Here is a 17,470-nt window from a genome sequence, read left to right on the forward strand (position 1 = left end):
AACCTGAACCCCAGTAGGGATTTTTGGGGGTTCAGCGGCTCTGACACCCTGGGACCTGCCAAAAGTGAGGATTTGGGGTCTTTCACCCCAAAAAAATCGACCCTAAAAAAACCCCCAAATCCCCCCAAAATCCTAAAATTCCAAATCCCCCAAATTTCACCCCAAAACCCCACAAAAAACCCCAAAACCTGAACCCCAATAGGGATTTTTGGGGGTTCAGCAGCTCTGACACCCTGGGATCCAGCAAAGGTGAAGATTTGGGGCCTTTCACCCCAAAAGATCGACCCTAAAAAACCCCAATTCCTCCCAAAATCCTAAAATACCAAATCCCCCAAATTTCACCCCAAAACCCCACAAAAAACCCCAAAACCGGAACTCCGATAGGGATTTTTGGGGGTTCAGCGGCTCTGCCACCCTGGGATCCACCAAAAGTGAGGATTTGGGGCCTTTCACCCCAAAAAACAACCCCAAAAAAACCCCAAAACTCAAAAAAACCCAAATCCCCTAAAACTGCACCCAAAACCCCACAAAAAACCCCAAAACCTGAACCCCAGTAGGGATTTTTTGGGGGTTCAGCGGCTCTGACACCCTGGGATCCAGCAAAAGTGAGGATTTGGGGTCTTTCACCCCAAAAAAATCGACCCTAAAAAAACCCCCAAATCCCCCCAAAATCCTAAAATTCCAAATCCCCCAAATTTCACCCCAAAACCCCACAAAAACCCCCAAAACCTGAACCCCAATAGGGATTTTTGGGGGTTCAGCGGCTCTGCCACCCTGGGATCCAGCAAAAGTGAGGATTTGGGGCCTTTCACCCCAAAAAATCGACCCTAAAAAACCCCAAATCCCCCCAAAATCCTAAAATACCAAATCCCCCAGATTTCACCCCAAAACCCCACAAAAAACCCCAAAACCTGAACCCCAGTAGGGATTTTTGGGGGTTCAGCGTCTCTGACACCCTGGGATCCAGCAAAAGTGAGGATTTGGGGCCTTTCACCCCAAAAACGACCCCAAAAAAACCCCAAAACTCAAAAACCCCAAAAATCCACAAAACTGCACCCAAAACCCCACAAAAACCCCCAAAACCTGAACCCCAATAGGGATTTTTGGGGGTTCAGCAGCTCTGACACCCTGGGATTCGCCAAAGGTGAGGATTTGGGGCCTTTCACCCCAAAAAACAACCCCAAAAAACCCCCAAAACTCAAAAAACCCCAAATCCCCTAAAACTGCGCCCAAAACCCCACAAAAAACCCCAAAACGTCCCCTCCCTGAGGGGTTTTGGGGTGCCCCGTTCCGTTTTTAGGGTCCCCCCAAGTTTTTTGGGGTTTCACGGGATTTTGGGACCGTCGCCATTTTTTTGGGGTGGATTTTGGGGCTCTCCCCATTTTTGGGGTTTCCAGTTCCGTTTTTTAGGGTTTCTCCCATTTTTGGGGTGCCCCGTTCAGGTTTTTAGGGTCCCTCAATTTTTCGGGTCTGGGAAGTTTTTGGGGTGGGATTTTGGGACCTTTCCCGGGGATTTGGGGTTCCTCCCATTTTTGGGGTTCCCCGTTCACTGTTTTTAGGGTTTTCCCCCATTTTTGGGGTTTCCAGCTCTGTTTTTTAGGGTTTCTCCCATTTTTGGGGTGCCCCGTTCAGGTTTTTAGGGTCCCTCAATTTTTCGGGTCTGGGAAGTTTTTGGGGTGGGATTTTGGGGCCTTTCCCGGGGATTTGGGGTTCCCCCCATTTTTTAGGGCTGGATTTGGGGTTTTCCCCCATTTTTGGGGTTTCCAGTTCCGTTTTTAGGGTTTCTCCCATTTTTGGGGTGCCCCGTTCAGGTTTTTAGGGTCCCTCAATTTTTTGGGTCTGGGAAGTTTTTGGGGTGGGATTTTGGGACCTTTCCCGGGGATTTGGGGTTCCTCCCATTTTTGGGGTTCCCCGTTCACTTTTTTATGGTTTTCTCCCATGTTTGGGGTTCCCTGTTCCATTTTTTAGGGTTTTCCCCATTTTTAGGGTTTCCCAGTTTTTGGGGTGGGATTTTGGGACCTTTCCCGGGGATTTTGGGTTCCTCCCATTTTTTAGGGCTGGATTTTGGGGTTTTCCCCCATTTTTGGGGTTTCCAGTTCCATTTTTTAGGGTTTCTCCCATTTTTGGGGTGCCCCGTTCAAGTTTTTAGGGTCCCTCAATTTTTAGGGTTTCCCAATTTTTGGGGTGGGATTTTGGGGCCTTTCCTGGGGATTTTGGGTTCCTCCCATTTTTGGGGTTTCCAGTTCCGTTTTTTAGGGTTTTCCCCATTTTTGGGGTGCCCCGGTCAGTTTTTAGGGTCCTGCCCCATTTTTAGGGTTTCCCAGTTTTTGGAGTGGGATTTTGGGACCTTTCCCGGGGATTTGGGGTTCCTCCCATTTTTGGGGTTCCCCGTTCACATTTTTATGGTTTTCTCCCATGTTTGGGGTTCCCTGTTCCATTTTTTAGGGTTTTCCCCATTTTTAGGGTTTCCCAGTTTTTGGGGTGGGATTTTGGGGCCTTTCCCGGGGATTTTGGGTTCCCCCCATTTTTTAGGGCTGGATTTGGGGTTTTCCCCCATTTTTGGGGTTTCCAGCTCTGTTTTTTAGGGTTTCTCCCATTTTTGGGGTGCCCCGTTCAGGTTTTTAGGGTCCCTCAATTTTTCGGGTCTGGGAAGTTTTTGGGGTGGGATTTTGGGGCCTTTCCTGGGGATTTGGGGTTCCTCCCATTTTTGGGGTGCCCCCTTCACTTTTTTTACGGTTTTCTCCCATTTCTGGGGTTCCCCGTTCTGCTTTTTAGGGTTTCCCCCATTTTTGGGGTGCCCTGGTCAGTTTTTAGGGTCCCTCAATTTTTAGGGTTTCCCAGTTTTTGGGGTGGGATTTTGGGACTTTTCCTGGGGATTTGGGGTTCCTCCCATTTTTGGGGTTCCCCGTTCACTGTTTTTAGGGTTTTCCCCCATTTTTGGGGTTTCCAGCTCTGTTTTTTAGGGTTTCTCCCATTTTTGGGGTGCCCCGTTCAGGTTTTTAAGGTCCCTCAATTTTTCGGGTCTGGGAAGTTTTTGGGGTGGGATTTTGGGGCCTTTCCCGGGGATTTGGGGTTCCCCCCATTTTTTAGGGCTGGATTTGGGGTTTTCCCCCATTTTTGGGGTTTCCAGTTCCGTTTTTAGGGTTTCTCCCATTTTTGGGGTGCCCCGTTCAGGTTTTTAGGGTCCCTCAATTTTTTGGGTCTGGGAAGTTTTTGGGGTGGGATTTTGGGACCTTTCCCGGGGATTTGGGGTTCCTCCCATTTTTGGGGTTCCCCGTTCACTTTTTTATGGTTTTCTCCCATGTTTGGGGTTCCCTGTTCCATTTTTTAGGGTTTTCCCCATTTTTAGGGTTTCCCAGTTTTTGGGGTGGGATTTTGGGACCTTTCCCGAGGATTTTGGGTTCCTCCCATTTTTTAGGGCTGGATTTTGGGGTTTTCCCCCATTTTTGGGGTTTCCAGTTCCATTTTTTAGGGTTTCTCCCATTTTTGGGGTGCCCCGTTCAAGTTTTTAGGGTCCCTCAATTTTTAGGGTTTCCCAATTTTTGGGGTGGGATTTTGGGGCCTTTCCTGGGGATTTTGGGTTCCTCCCATTTTTGGGGTTTCCAGTTCCGTTTTTTAGGGTTTTCCCCATTTTTGGGGTGCCCCGGTCAGTTTTTAGGGTCCTGCCCCATTTTTAGGGTTTCCCAGTTTTTGGAGTGGGATTTTGGGACCTTTCCCGGGGATTTGGGGTTCCTCCCATTTTTGGGGTTCCCCGTTCACTTTTTTATGGTTTTCTCCCATTTTTGGGGTTCCCTGTTCCATTTTTTAGGGTTTTCCCCATTTTTAGGGTTTCCCAGTTTTTGGGGTGGGATTTTGGGGCCTTTCCCGGGGATTTGGGGTTCCTCCCATTTTTGGGGTTCCCCGTTCCCTTTTTTAGGGTTTCCCCCGTTTTTGGGCTGCCCTGACCCCCCGTTTTTCCCGTTTTCCCCCTTTTTTCCCCCATTCTTCCCAGGCTGGGCGGCCTCGATTCTCTTCAACCCCAAGGTCCGGGAGGTCCTGGAGCGGTTCCGGACGCGGCCGGACACCTTCAGCCTCGGGGTGTGCAACGGCTGCCAGCTGATGGCGCTGCTGGGCTGGGTGGGGCCACCGCCAGGTGAGGCCACTGGGCCACCTCGGGGCAACTGGGGCACCTTGGGGACACCTGGGGCACCTCGCGGTCACCTTGGGGTCACCTGTGTCACCTTTGGGGTCACTTGCGGGGCCACTTGTGTCACCTTGGGGACGCCTGGGGCACCTCTGCGGTCACCTGGGGGTCATCTGGGGCACCTTGGGGACACCTGGGGCACTTTGGGGTCCCTTGGGGGTCACCTGGGGCACCTTGGGGACATCTGGGTCACCTTGGGGACATCTGGGGCACCTTTGGGGTCACTTGTGGGGTCACCTCGGGGACACCTGTGTCACCTGTGCCACCTCTGGGGTCACCTTGGGGACACCTGTGTCACCTGTGGGGTCATCTGGGTCACTTTGGGGACATCTGGGGCACCTTGGGGTCACCTCTGAGGTCACCTCTGGGGTCACCCGTGCCACCTCTGGGGTCACCTGGGTCACCTTTGGGGTCACCTTGGGGGCACCTGGGGCACGTGGGGGGCACCTGGGGCACCTTTGGGGTCACTTGGGGGTCACCTGGGGCACCTCTGCGGTCACCTGGGGGTCATCTGGGGCACCGTGGGGACACCTGGGTTACCTTGGGGTCACCTCTGGGGTCACTTGTGGGGTCACCTGGGGCACCTTGGGGTCACCTGTGTCACCTTTGGGGTCACTTGTGGGGTCACCTGGGGCACCTTGGGGTCACCTGTGTCACCTTTGGGGTCACTTGTGGGGTCACCTGGGGCACCTTGGGGACATCTGGGGCACCTGAGAATCACCTCTGGTGTCACCTGTGGTGTCACCTGTGTCACCTGTGCCACCTCTGGGGTCACCTGGGGCACCTTGGGGTCACCTCTGGGGTCACCTTGGGGTCACCCGGGATTGGGTTTGGGGACACCCTCAGCTGATGGCGCTGCTGGGCTGGGTGGGGCCACCGCCAGGTGAGGCCACTGGGCCACCTCGGGGGCACCTGGGGCACCTGGGGGTCATCTGGGTCACCTTGGGGACATCTGGGGCACCTTGGGGACATCTGGGTCACCTCTGGGGGTCACCTCTGGGGTCACCTGGAGGTCACTTGGGAGTCCCCGGTGTCACCCCAGCGGCTTCCTGGGATGTCCCCAAGAATGTCCCAAAATTTGTCCCTTTGGGGTTTCCCTTTCGGGGCATCCCCAGGGTGTCCCCAGGGGTGTCCCCTCGATGTCCCCAGGGTGTCCCCGGGGTGTCCCCGGGGTGTCCCCTCGATGTCCCCTCCCCTTGGTGACACTCGGTGACACTTTGGGGTCCCTGGGGAGGCTCTGGGAGGTCCCCGGGTGTCCCTGAGGTGTCCCCAGAAATGTCCCCAGCGTTGTCCCGTTGGGATTTCCTTTGGGGCGTCCCCGGGGGGGGTCCCCTCCCTGTGTCCCCTCTGTCCCCTCTGTCCCCTCTGTCCCCTCCCTGTGTCCCCTCTGTCCCCTCCCTGTGTCCCCTCCCTGTGTCCCCTCTGTCTCCTCTGTCCCCTCTGTCCCCTCCCTGTGTCCCCTCTGTCCCCTCTGTCCCCTCTGTCCCCTCTGTCCCCTCCCTGTGTCCCCTCTGTCCCCTCCCTGTGTCCCCTCCCTGTGTCCCCTCTGTCCCCTCTGTCCCCTCTGTCCCCTCCCTGTGTCCCCTCTGTCCCCTCCCTGTGTCCCCTCCCTGTGTCCCCTCTGTCCCCTCCCTGCGTCCTCTCTCTGTCCCCTCTCTGTGCCCCCCGGTGCCAGCCGCTGACCTTTGGGTGCCCCGCTGACCATTGGGTGCCCCCGCTGACCATTGGGTGCCCCCGCTGACCGTTGGGTGCCCCTGCTGACCTTTGGGTGCCCCCATTGACCTTGGGTGCCCCTGCTGACCGTTGGGTGCCCTGCTGACCTTTGGGTGCCCCCGCTGACCATTGGGTGCCCCCACTGACCACTGGGTGCCCCCGCTGACCTTTGGGTGCCCCGCTGACCTTTGGGTGCCCCCACTGACCGTTGGGTGCCCCCGCTGACCTTTGGGTGCCCCGCTGACCTTTGGGTGTCCCCACTGACCTTTGGGTGTCCCCACTGACCTTTGGGTGCCCCACTGACCGTTGGGTGCCCCCGCTGACCTTTGGGTGCCCTGCTGACTTTTGGGTGCCCCACTGACCGTTGGGTGCCCCCGCTGACCACTGGGTGCCCCCATTGACCTTTGGGTGCCCTGCTGACCTTTGGGTGCCCCCGCTGACCATTGGGTGCCCCCACTGACCTTTGGGTGCCCCGCTGACCTTTGGGTGTCCCCATTGACCTTTGGGTGCCCCGCTGACCTTTGGGTGCCCCGCTGACCTTTGGGTGTCCCGCTGACCTTTGGGTGCCCCCACTGACCGTTGGGTGCCCCCGCTGACCTTCGGGTGTCCCCGCTGACCTTTGGGTGCCCCGCTGACCATTGGGTGCCAGGGCCGGGCGCGCCCGGGGCGGGTGGCGCTGGAGCGGAACCTCTCCGGGCGCTTCGAGTCGCGCTTCGTCACCGTGCGCGTGGAGCCGAGCCCGGCGCTGCTGCTGCGCGGGATGGAGGGGGCGCTGCTGGGCGTGTGGGTGGCGCACGGGGAAGGTACTGGGAGCACTGGGAGCACTGGGAGGGACTGGGGGGCACTGGGAGAGGATACTGGGAGCACTGGGAGAGCACTGGGAGGGACTGGGAGGGACTGGGGGGATGGAGGGGGCAGTGCTGGGCGTGTGGGTGGCGCACGGGGAAGGTACTGGGAGCACTGGGAGGGACTGGGAGGGACTGGGAGGGCACTGGGGGATGGAGGGGGCAGTGCTGGGCGTGTGGGTGGCGCATGGGGAAGGTACTGGGAGCACTGGGAGGGACTGGGAGGGACTGGGAGGGACTGGGGGGCACTGGGAGGGACTGGGAGGGACTGGGAGGGACTGGGGGATGGAGGGGGCGCTGCTGGGCGTGTGGGTGGCGCACGGGGAAGGTACTGGGAGCACTGGGAGGGACTGGGAGAGCACTGGGAGAGGATACTGGGAGCACTGGGAGAGCACTGGGAGGGACTGGGGGGATGGAGGGGGCAGTGCTGGGCGTGTGGGTGGCGCACGGGGAAGGTACTGGGAGCACTGGGAGCACTGGGAGGGACTGGGGGGCACTGGGAGAGGATACTGGGAGCACTGGGAGAGCACTGGGAGGGCACTGGGAGAGGATACTGGGAGCACTGGGAGAGCACTGGGTGAGCACTGGGAGGGCACTGGGAGAGGATACTGGGAGCACTGGGAGAGCACTGGGTGAGCACTGGGAGGGCACTGGGAGGGCACTGGGAGGGACTGGGAGCACTGGGAGAGGATACTGGGAGCACTGGGGGGATGGAGGGGGCGGTGCTGGGCGTGTGGGTGGCGCACGGGGAATGTACTGGGAGCACTGGGAGGGACTGGAAGAGGATACTGGGAGCACTGGGAGAGGATACTGGGAGGGCACTGGGACGGCTTGGGTGGCACTGGTGGAACTGGTCTGGAACTGGTCTGGAACTGGTCCCTATCTGGTCTCTAACTGGTCTCTAACTGGTCTAACTGGGCCATAACTGCTCTAACTGGTCCGTGTCTGGTCTCTAACTGGTCTCGAACTGGTCCCTAACTGGTCCCTAACTGCTCTAACTGGTCCCTAACTGGTCCCTAACTGCTCTAACTGGTCCCTAACTGGTCTAACTCGTCTCTAACTGGTCTCTAACTGCTCCCTAACTGGTCCCTAACTGGTCCCTGACCGGTCCCTAACTGGTCTCTAACTGGTCTCTAAGTGGTCCCTAACTGCTCTAACTGGTCTCTAACTGGTCCCTGACTGGTCCCTAACTGCTCTAACTGGTCCCTAACTGGTCCCTAACTGGTCCCTAACTGCTCTAACTGGTCCCTAACTGGTCCCTAACTGCTCTAACTGGTCTCTAACTGGTCTCTAACTGCTCTAACTGGTTTCTAACTGCTCTAACTGGTCCCTAACTGGTCCCTAACTGGTCCCTAACTGGTCCCTGACTGCTCCCTGACTGCTCCCTAACTGCTCTAACTGGTCTCTAAGTGGTCCCTAACTGGTCTCTAACTGGTCTCTAACTGGTCCCTAACTGGTCTAACTGGTCTGTAACTGGTCCCTAACTGGTCCCTAACTGCTCTAACTGGTCCCTAAGTGGTCCCTAACTGGTCCCTGACTGGTCCCTAACTGGTCTCTAACTCCTCTATCTGGTCTCTAACTGGTCTAACTGGTCCCTGACTGGTCCCTAACTGGTCTCTAACTGGTCCCTGACTGCTCCCTAACTGCTCTAACTGGTCCCTGACTGGTCCCTGACTGGTCTCTAACTGGTCCCTAACTGGTCACTGACCGGTCCCTAAGTGGTCTCTAACTCCTCTAACTGGTCCCTGACTGGTCCCTGACCGGTCCCTAACTGCTCCCTAACTGCTCCCTAACTGGTCTAACTGGTCCCTGACCAGTCGCTGACCGGTCCCTGACCAGTCCCTGCCTCCTTGGCCGCAGGCCGTTTCCAGTTCCGCCCTCCGGCCGCCCTGGAGCGCTGTGTCCGGTCGGGCCTGGCCGCGCTGCGCTACGCCGACGACCGCGGGGCGCCCACCGAGCGCTACCCGCTGAACCCCAACGGCTCCGGCCGCGGCGTGGCCGCGCTGGCGTCGCCCTGCGGCCGCCACCTGGCCGCCATGCCCCACCCCGAGCGCGCCGTGCGCGCCTGGCAGTGCCCCTGGGCCGGCCGGCCGGCGGCCGCCGAGGGCCGGAGCAAGGCCGGAGCCGGGCCCTGGCTGCGCATGTTCCGCAACGCCCTCGAGTGGTGCGTGAGGTGGCCCGACGGGGAGCAGTGACCGCTGGGTGACCGCTGGGTGACCGCTGAGTGACCGCTGGGTGACTGCTGGGTGACTGCTGGGTGACCGCTGAGTGACCGCTGGGTGACCGGCTGATCACCTGGCTGACCAACCCCCAGGACACTGAGTACCCAACTGACCAATCACTGACCACCCACTGACCCCACCAACGCCCTCGAGTGGTGCCTGTGATGGCCCAACGGGGAGCAGTGACCGCTGAGTGACCACTGAGTGACCGCTGGGTGACCGCTGGGTGACCGCTGAGTGACCGCTGGGTGACCGGCTGATCACCTGGCTGACCAACCCCCAGGACACTGAGTACCCAACTGACCAATCACTGACCACCCCACTGACCACCCCACTGACCACCCCACTGACCAATCACTGACCACCCCACTGACCACCCACTGACCAATCACTGACCACCCCACTGACCAATCACTGACCACCCCACTGACCACCCACTGACCACCCCACTGACCACCCACTGACCAATCACTGACCAATCACTGACCACCCCACTGACCACCCACTGACCAATCACTGACCCCACCAACGCCCTCGAGTGGTGCCTGCGGTGGCCCAACGGGGAGCAGTGACCGCTGAGTGACCGCTGAGTGACTGCTGAGTGACCAGTGGACCAACCCCCAGGACACTGACCCCTCACTGATCCCTCAGTGACCACTCACTGGCCACTCAGTGACCCCTCAGTGACCCCTCACTGACCCCTCAGTGACCACTCACTGACCCCTCACTGACCCCTCACTGATCCCTCACTGACCCCTCACTGGCCACTCAGTGACCCCCACTGACCCCTCAGTGACCCCTCAGTGACCCCTCAGTGACCCCTCACTGACCCCTCAGTGACCCCTCAGTGACCACTCACTGACCCCTCACTGACCCCTCAGTGACCCCTCAGTGACCCCTCAGTGACCACTCACTGACCCCTCAGTGACCCCTCAGTGACCCCTCACTGACCCCTCACTGACCCCTCACTGACCCCTCAGTGACCCCTCAGTGACCACTCACTGACCCCTCAGTGACCCCTCAGTGACCCCTCACTGACCCCTCAGTGACCCCTCAGTGACCCCTCACTGGCCACTCAGTGACCCCTCAGTGACCCCGGGGGGGCGGGGCTGTAATTAATAAAGTGCTGTTAATGAATGACGTCATTGATGAGCGGCTGATGGGGAATGACGTCATCGGATCGGGGGGGGGGGGGGGGAGGGAGGGGCTGCCCTCCCAGTGCTCCCAGTAACAGCTCCCAGTAACCCCCAGTACCCTCCCAGTGCCCTCCCAGTGCTCCCAGTAACGTCCCAGTGCTCCCAGTAACAGCTCCCAGTGCTCCCAGTAACAGCTCCCAGTAGCCTCCCAGTAACCTCCCAGTAACAGCTCCCAGTGCTCCCAGTAACAGCTCCCAGTAACCTCCCAGTAACCTCCCAGTAACAGCTCCCAGTGCTCCCAGTAACAGCTCCCAGTAACCTCCCAGTAACCTCCCAGTAACAGCTCCCAGTGCTCCCAGTAACAGCTCCCAGTAACCTCCCAGTAACCTCCCAGTAACAGCTCCCAGTGCTCCCAGTAACAGCTCCCAGTAACCCCCAGTACCCTCCCAGTGCCCTCCCAGTGCTCCCAGTAACGTCCCAGTGCTCCCAGTAACAGCTCCCAGTGCTCCCAGTAACAGCTCCCAGTAGCCTCCCAGTAACCTCCCAGTAACAGCTCCCAGTGCTCCCAGTAACAGCTCCCAGTAACCTCCCAGTAACCTCCCAGTAACAGCTCCCAGTGCTCCCAGTAACAGCTCCCAGTAACCTCCCAGTAACCTCCCAGTAACAGCTCCCAGTGCTCCCAGTAACAGCTCCCAGTAACCTCCCAGTAACCTCCCAGTAACAGCTCCCAGTGCCCTCCCAGTGCTCCCAGTAACAGCTCCCAGTAACCTCCCAGTGCCCTCCCAGTGCTCCCAGTAACAGCTCCCAGTAACCTCCCAGTAACAGCTCCCAGTGCCCTCCCAGTGCTCCCAGTAACAGCTCCCAGTAACCTCCCAGTAACCTCCCAGTGCCCTCCCAGTGCTCCCAGTAACAGCTCCCAGTAACCTCCCAGTAACCTCCCAGTAACAGCTCCCAGTGCTCCCAGTAACAGCTCCCAGTAACGTCCCAGTAACCTCCCAGTAACAGCTCCCAGTGCTCCCAGTAACAGCTCCCAGTAACCTCCCAGTAACCTCCCAGTGCTCCCAGTGCTCCCAGTAACAGCTCCCAGTAACCTCTCAGTAACCTCCCAGTAACAGCTCCCAGTGCTCCCAGTAACAGCTCCCAGTAACCTCCCAGTAACCTCCCAGTAACAGCTCCCAGTGCTCCCAGTAACAGCTCCCAGTAACCTCCCAGTAACCTCCCAGTGCTCCCAGTGCTCCCAGTAACAGCTCCCAGTAACCTCTCAGTAACCTCCCAGTAACAGCTCCCAGTGCTCCCAGTAACAGCTCCCAGTAACCTCCCAGTAACCTCCCAGTAACAGCTCCCAGTGCTCCCAGTAACAGCTCCCAGTGCCCTCCCAGTGCTCCCAGTAACAGCTCCCAGTGACATCCCAGTGGTCCCAGTAACAGCTCCCAGTAACCCCCAGTAACACCCAGTGCTCCCAGTAACCTCCCAGTAACCTCCCAGTAACCTCCCAGTGTTCCCAGTGACACATCCCAGTAACCCCCAGTGCTCCCAGTTAACAGCTCCCAGTACCCTCCCAGTGCTCCCAGTAACCCGCAGTGCCCTCCCAGTGCTCCCAGTGACACATCCCAGTAAACCCCAGTGCTCCCAGTAACAGCTCCCAGTACCCTCCCAGTGCTCCCAGTAACAGCTCCCAGTACCCTCCAGTGCTCCCAGTACCCTCCAGTGCCCTCCCAGTGCTCCCAGTAACAGCTCCCAGTACCCTCCAGTGCTCCCAGTACCCTCCAGTGCTCCCAGTAACCCCCAACGCCCTCCCAGTGCAGCCAGTGACATATCCCAGTAACATCCCAGTAACCTCCCAGTGCTCCCAGTAACCTCCCTGTGCCCTCCCAGTGCTCCCAGTAACGTCCCAGTAACCTCCCAGTGCTCCCAGTAACAGCTCCCAGTAACATCCCAGTGCTCCCAGTAACCTCTCAGTGCTCCCAGTAACATCCCAGTAACCCCCAGTGCCCTCCCACTGCTCCCAGTAACATCCCAGTAACTCCCAGGGCTCCCAGTAACAGCTCCCAGTAACCTCCCACTGCTCCCAGTAACATCCCAGTAACGCCCAGGGCTCCCAGTAACCCCCAATGCCCTCCCAGTGCTCCCAGTAACCTCCCAGTGCTCCCAGTAACAGCTCCCAGTAACATCCCAGTAACCCCCAGTGCCCTCCCAGTGCTCCCAGTAACCTCCCTGTGCCCTGCCAGTGCTCCCAGTAACGTCCCAGTAACCTCCCAGTGCTCCCAGTAACAGCTCCCAGTAACCTCCCACTGCTCCCAGTAACATCCCAGTAACGCCCAGGGCTCCCAGTAACCCCCAATGCCCTCCCAGTGCTCCCAGTAACAGCTCCCAGTGCCCTCCCAGTGCTCCCAGTAACCTCCCAGTGCTCCCAGTAATGTCCCAGTGCTCCCAGTAACAGCTCCCAGTAACCCCCAGTGCTCCCAGTAACCTCCCAGTAACCCCCAGTGCTCCCAGTAACAGCTCCCAGTGCCCTCTGTGCCCCCAGTAACAGCTCCCAGTAACCTCCCAGTAACCTCCAGTGCTCCCAGTAACAGCTCCCAGTAACCTCCCAGTAACCCCCAGTGCTCCCAGTAACAGCTCCCAGTGCCCTCCCAGTGCTCCCAGTAACAGCTCCCAGTAACCTTCCAGTGCTCCCAGTAAACCCCAGTGCTCCCAGTAACCCCCAGTGCTCCCAGTAACAGCTCCCAGTAACCTCCCAGTGCTCCCAGTAACAGCTCCCAGTGCCCTCCCACTGCTCCCAGTAACAGCTCCCAGTAACGTCCCAGTGCTCCCAGTAACCTCCCAGTAACCCCCCCCAGTGCTCCCAGTAACCCCCAATGCCCTCCCAGTGCTCCCAGTAACAGCTCCCAGTGCTCTCCCAGTACTCCCAGTAATCTCCCAGTACCCCCCAGTGCTCCCAATAACCTCCCAGTGCCCTTCCAGTGCTCCCAGTGACACATCCCAGTAAGGTCCCAGTAACCTCCCAGTGCTCCCAGTAACCCCCAGTGCTCCCAGTAACCCCCAGTGCCCTCCCAGTAATCCCCAGTAACTCCCAGTAACAGCTCCCAGTGCTTCCACTAACAGCTCCCAGTAACCCCCAGTGCCCTCCCAGTAACCCCCCAGTGCTCCCAGTAACATCCCAGTAACATATCCCAGTGCTCCCAGTAACAGCTCCCAGTTAACACCCAGTGCCCTCCCAGTGCTCCCAGTAACACACCAGTGCCCTCCCAGTAACCCACCAGTGCTCCCAGTAACATCCCAGTAACATATCCCAGTGCTCCCAGTAACAGCTCCCAGTTAACACCCAGTCACCTCCCAGTGCTCCCAGTAACCCACCAGTGCTCTCCCAGTCACCTCCCAGTGCTCCCAGTAACCCACCAGTGCTCTCCCAGTAACCCCCCAGTGCTCCCAGTAACCCACCAGTGCTCTCCCAGTCACCTCCCAGTGCTCCCAGTAACCCACCAGTGCTCTCCCAGTCACCCCCCAGTGCTCCCAGTAACCCACCAGTGCTCCCAGTAACCCCCCAGTGCTCTCCCAGTAACCCACCAGTGCTCCCAGTCACCCCCAGTGCTCTCCCAGTCACCCCCCAGTGCTCCCAGTAACCCCCCAGTGCTCCCAGTAACACACCAGTGCTCCCAGTAACCCACCAGTGCTCCCAGTCACCCGCCAGTGCTCCCAGTCAACCCCAGTGCTCCCATCCCCCCTCCCCCAGTGCTCCCAGTGTTCCCAGTGCTCCCATCCCCCCTCTCCCAGTGATCCCAGTGCTCCCAGTAACACACCAGTGCTCCCAGTAACACACCAGTGCTCCCAGTCACCCCCAGTGCTCCCAGTGCTCCCAGTGCTCCCATCCCCCCCTCCCCCAGTGCTCCCAGTAACACACCAGTGCTCCCAGTAACACACCAGTGCTCCCAGTCACCCCCAGTGCTCCCATCCCCCCCTCCCCCAGTGCTCCCAGTGCTCCCAGTAACCCCCAATGCCCTCCCAGTGCTCCCAGTAACAGCTCCCAGTGCTCTCCCAGTACTCCCAGTAATCTCCCAGTACCCCCCAGTGCTCCCAATAACCTCCCAGTGCCCTTCCAGTGCTCCCAGTGACACATCCCAGTAAGGTCCCAGTAACCTCCCAGTGCTCCCAGTAACCCCCAGTGCCCTCCCAGTAATCCCCAGTAACTCCCAGTAACAGCTCCCAGTGCTTCCACTAACAGCTCCCAGTAACCCCCAGTGCCCTCCCAGTAACCCCCCAGTGCTCCCAGTAACATCCCAGTAACATATCCCAGTGCTCCCAGTAACAGCTCCCAGTTAACACCCAGTGCCCTCCCAGTGCTCCCAGTAACACACCAGTGCCCTCCCAGTAACCCCCCAGTGCTCCCAGTAACATCCCAGTAACATATCCCAGTGCTCCCAGTAACAGCTCCCAGTTAACACCCAGTGCCCTCCCAGTGCTCCCAGTAACCTCCCAGTGCTCCCAGTAACACACCAGTGCTCCCAGTAACATCCCAGTGCTCCCAGTAACATCCCAGTGCTCCCAGTAACATCCCAGTGCTCCCACCTCCCAGTTCCCCCATCCCCCTCCCCCATGCCCAGTGCTCCCAGTAACACACCAGTGCTCCCAGTAACACACCAGTGCTCCCAGTAACCCACCAGTGCTCTCCCAGTCACCTCCCAGTGCTCCCAGCAACCCACCAGTGCTCCCAGTAACCCACCAGTGCTCTCCCAGTCACCCCCCAGTGCTCCCAGTAACCCACCAGTGCTCTCCCAGTCACCCCCCAGTGCTCCCAGTAACCCACCAGTGCTCCCAGTAACCCACCAGTGCTCCCAGTAACACACCAGTGCTCTCCCAGTCACCTCCCAGTGCTCCCAGTAACACACCAGTGCTCTCCCAGTCACCCCCCAGTGCTCCCAGTAACCCACCAGTGCTCTCCCAGTCACCCCCCAGTGCTCCCAGTAACACACCAGTGCTCCCAGTAACCCACCAGTGCTCCCAGTAACACACCAGTGCTCTCCCAGTCACCTCCCAGTGCTCCCAGTAACACACCAGTGCTCTCCCAGTCACCCCCCAGTGCTCCCAGTAACACACCAGTGCTCCCAGTAACCCACCAGTGCTCCCAGTAACCCACCAGTGCTCTCCCAGTAACCCACCAGTGCTCCCAGTAACCCACCAGTGCTCTCCCAGTCACCCCCCAGTGCTCCCAGTAACCCACCAGTGCTCCCAGTAACTCACCAGTGCTCCCAGTAACCCACCAGTGCTCTCCCAGTCACCTCCCAGTGCTCCCAGTAACCCACCAGTGCTCTCCCAGTCACCTCCCAGTGCTCCCAGTAACCCACCAGTGCTCTCTCAGTCACCTCCCAGTGCTCCCAGTAACCCACCAGTGCTCTCCCAGTAACCCACCAGTGCTCCCAGTAACCCACCAGTGCTCTCCCAGTCACCTCCCAGTGCTCCCAGTAACCCACCAGTGCTCCCAGTAACCCACCAGTGCTCTCCCAGTAACACACCAGTGCTCCCAGTAACACACCAGTGCTCCCAGTCACCCCCAGTGCTCCCATCCCCCCCCTCCCCCAGTGCTCCCAGTGCTCCCAGTAACCCCCAATGCCCTCCCAGTGCTCCCAGTAACAGCTCCCAGTGCTCTCCCAGTACTCCCAGTAATCTCCCAGTACCCCCCAGTGCTCCCAATAACCTCCCAGTGCCCCTCCAGTGCTCCCAGTGACACATCCCAGTAAGGTCCCAGTAACCTCCCAGTGCTCCCAGTAACCCCCAGTGCTCCCAGTAACCCACCAGTGCTCTCCCAGTCACCCCCCAGTGCTCCCAGTAACCCACCAGTGCTCTCCCAGTCACCCCCCAGTGCTCCCAGTAACCCACCAGTGCTCTCCCAGTCACCCCCCAGTGCTCCCAGTAACCCACCAGTGCTCCCAGTAACCCACCAGTGCTCCCAGTCACCCCCAGTGCTCTCCCAGTCACCCCCCAGTGCTCCCAGTCACCCCCCAGTGCTCCCAGTAACACACCAGTGCTCCCAGTAACCCACCAGTGCTCTCCCAGTCACCCCCCAGTGCTCCCAGTAACCCACCAGTGCTCTCCCAGTCACCCCCCAGTGCTCCCAGTAACCCACCAGTGCTCTCCCAGTCACCCCCCAGTGCTCCCAGTAACCCACCAGTGCTCCCAGTAACCCACCAGTGCTCCCAGTCACCCCCAGTGCTCTCCCAGTCACCCCCCAGTGCTCCCAGTCACCCCCCAGTGCTCCCAGTAACCCACCAGTGCTCCCAGTAACCCACCAGTGCTCCCAGTCACCCCCAGTGCTCTCCCAGTCACCCCCCAGTGCTCCCAGTCACCCCCCAGTGCTCCCAGTAACACACCAGTGCTCCCAGTCACCCCCAGTGCTCCCATCCCCCCCTCCCCCAGTGCTCCCAGTGCTCCCAGTAACCCCCAATGCCCTCCCAGTGCTCCCAGTAACAGCTCCCAGTGCTCTCCCAGTACTCCCAGTAATCTCCCAGTACCCCCCAGTGCTCCCAATAACCTCCCAGTGCCCTTCCAGTGCTCCCAGTGACACATCCCAGTAAGGTCCCAGTAACCTCCCAGTGCTCCCAGTAACCCCCAGTGCCCTCCCAGTAATCCCCAGTAACTCCCAGTAACAGCTCCCAGTGCTTCCACTAACAGCTCCCAGTAACCCCCAGTGCCCTCCCAGTAACCCCCCAGTGCTCCCAGTAACATCCCAGTAACATATCCCAGTGCTCCCAGTAACAGCTCCCAGTTAACACCCAGTGCCCTCCCAGTGCTCCCAGTAACACACCAGTGCCCTCCCAGTAACCCCCCAGTGCTCCCAGTAACATCCCAGTAACATATCCCAGTGCTCCCAGTAACAGCTCCCAGTTAACACCCAGTGCCCTCCCAGTGCTCCCAGTAACCTCCCAGTGCTCCCAGTAACACACCAGTGCTCCCAGTAACATCCCAGTGCTCCCAGTAACATCCCAGTGCTCCCACCTCCCAGTTCCCCCATCCCCCTCCCCCATGCCCAGTGCTCCCAGTAACACACCAGTGCTCCCAGTAACACACCAGTGCTCCCAGTAACCCACCAGTGCTCTCCCAGTCACCTCCCAGTGCTCCCAGCAACCCACCAGTGCTCCCAGTAACCCACCAGTGCTCTCCCAGTCACCCCCCAGTGCTCCCAGTAACACACCAGTGCTCTCCCAGTCACCTCCCAGTGCTCCCAGTAACACACCAGTGCTCTCCCAGTCACCCCCCAGTGCTCCCAGTAACACACCAGTGCTCCCAGTAACCCACCAGTGCTCCCAGTAACCCACCAGTGCTCTCCCAGTAACCCACCAGTGCTCCCAGTAACCCACCAGTGCTCTCCCAGTCACC

The 17,470-nt window shown here is 59.2% G+C and overlaps 1 protein-coding gene across 1 annotated transcript in view; it reads left to right on the forward strand.

Annotated features, from left to right (window-relative positions):
* Window positions 1-10,100, forward strand: part of PFAS (phosphoribosylformylglycinamidine synthase) — a gene marked incomplete at its 5' end in the record, with an annotated part of 30,860 nt that extends 20,760 nt beyond the window's left edge. The window contains 3 exon segments of the mRNA XM_048293400.1: window positions 3,992-4,137; window positions 6,546-6,699; window positions 8,602-10,100. Coding sequence (XP_048149357.1) covers window positions 3,992-4,137; window positions 6,546-6,699; window positions 8,602-8,936 — 635 coding nt within the window.
* Window positions 10,101-17,470: the final 7,370 nt, after the last annotated feature.

The sequence above is a fragment of the Corvus hawaiiensis genome, unplaced genomic scaffold (genome assembly GCF_020740725.1).
Source record: "Corvus hawaiiensis isolate bCorHaw1 unplaced genomic scaffold, bCorHaw1.pri.cur scaffold_32_ctg1, whole genome shotgun sequence".
In the NCBI taxonomy this organism is placed as follows: Eukaryota; Metazoa; Chordata; class Aves; order Passeriformes; family Corvidae; genus Corvus; species Corvus hawaiiensis.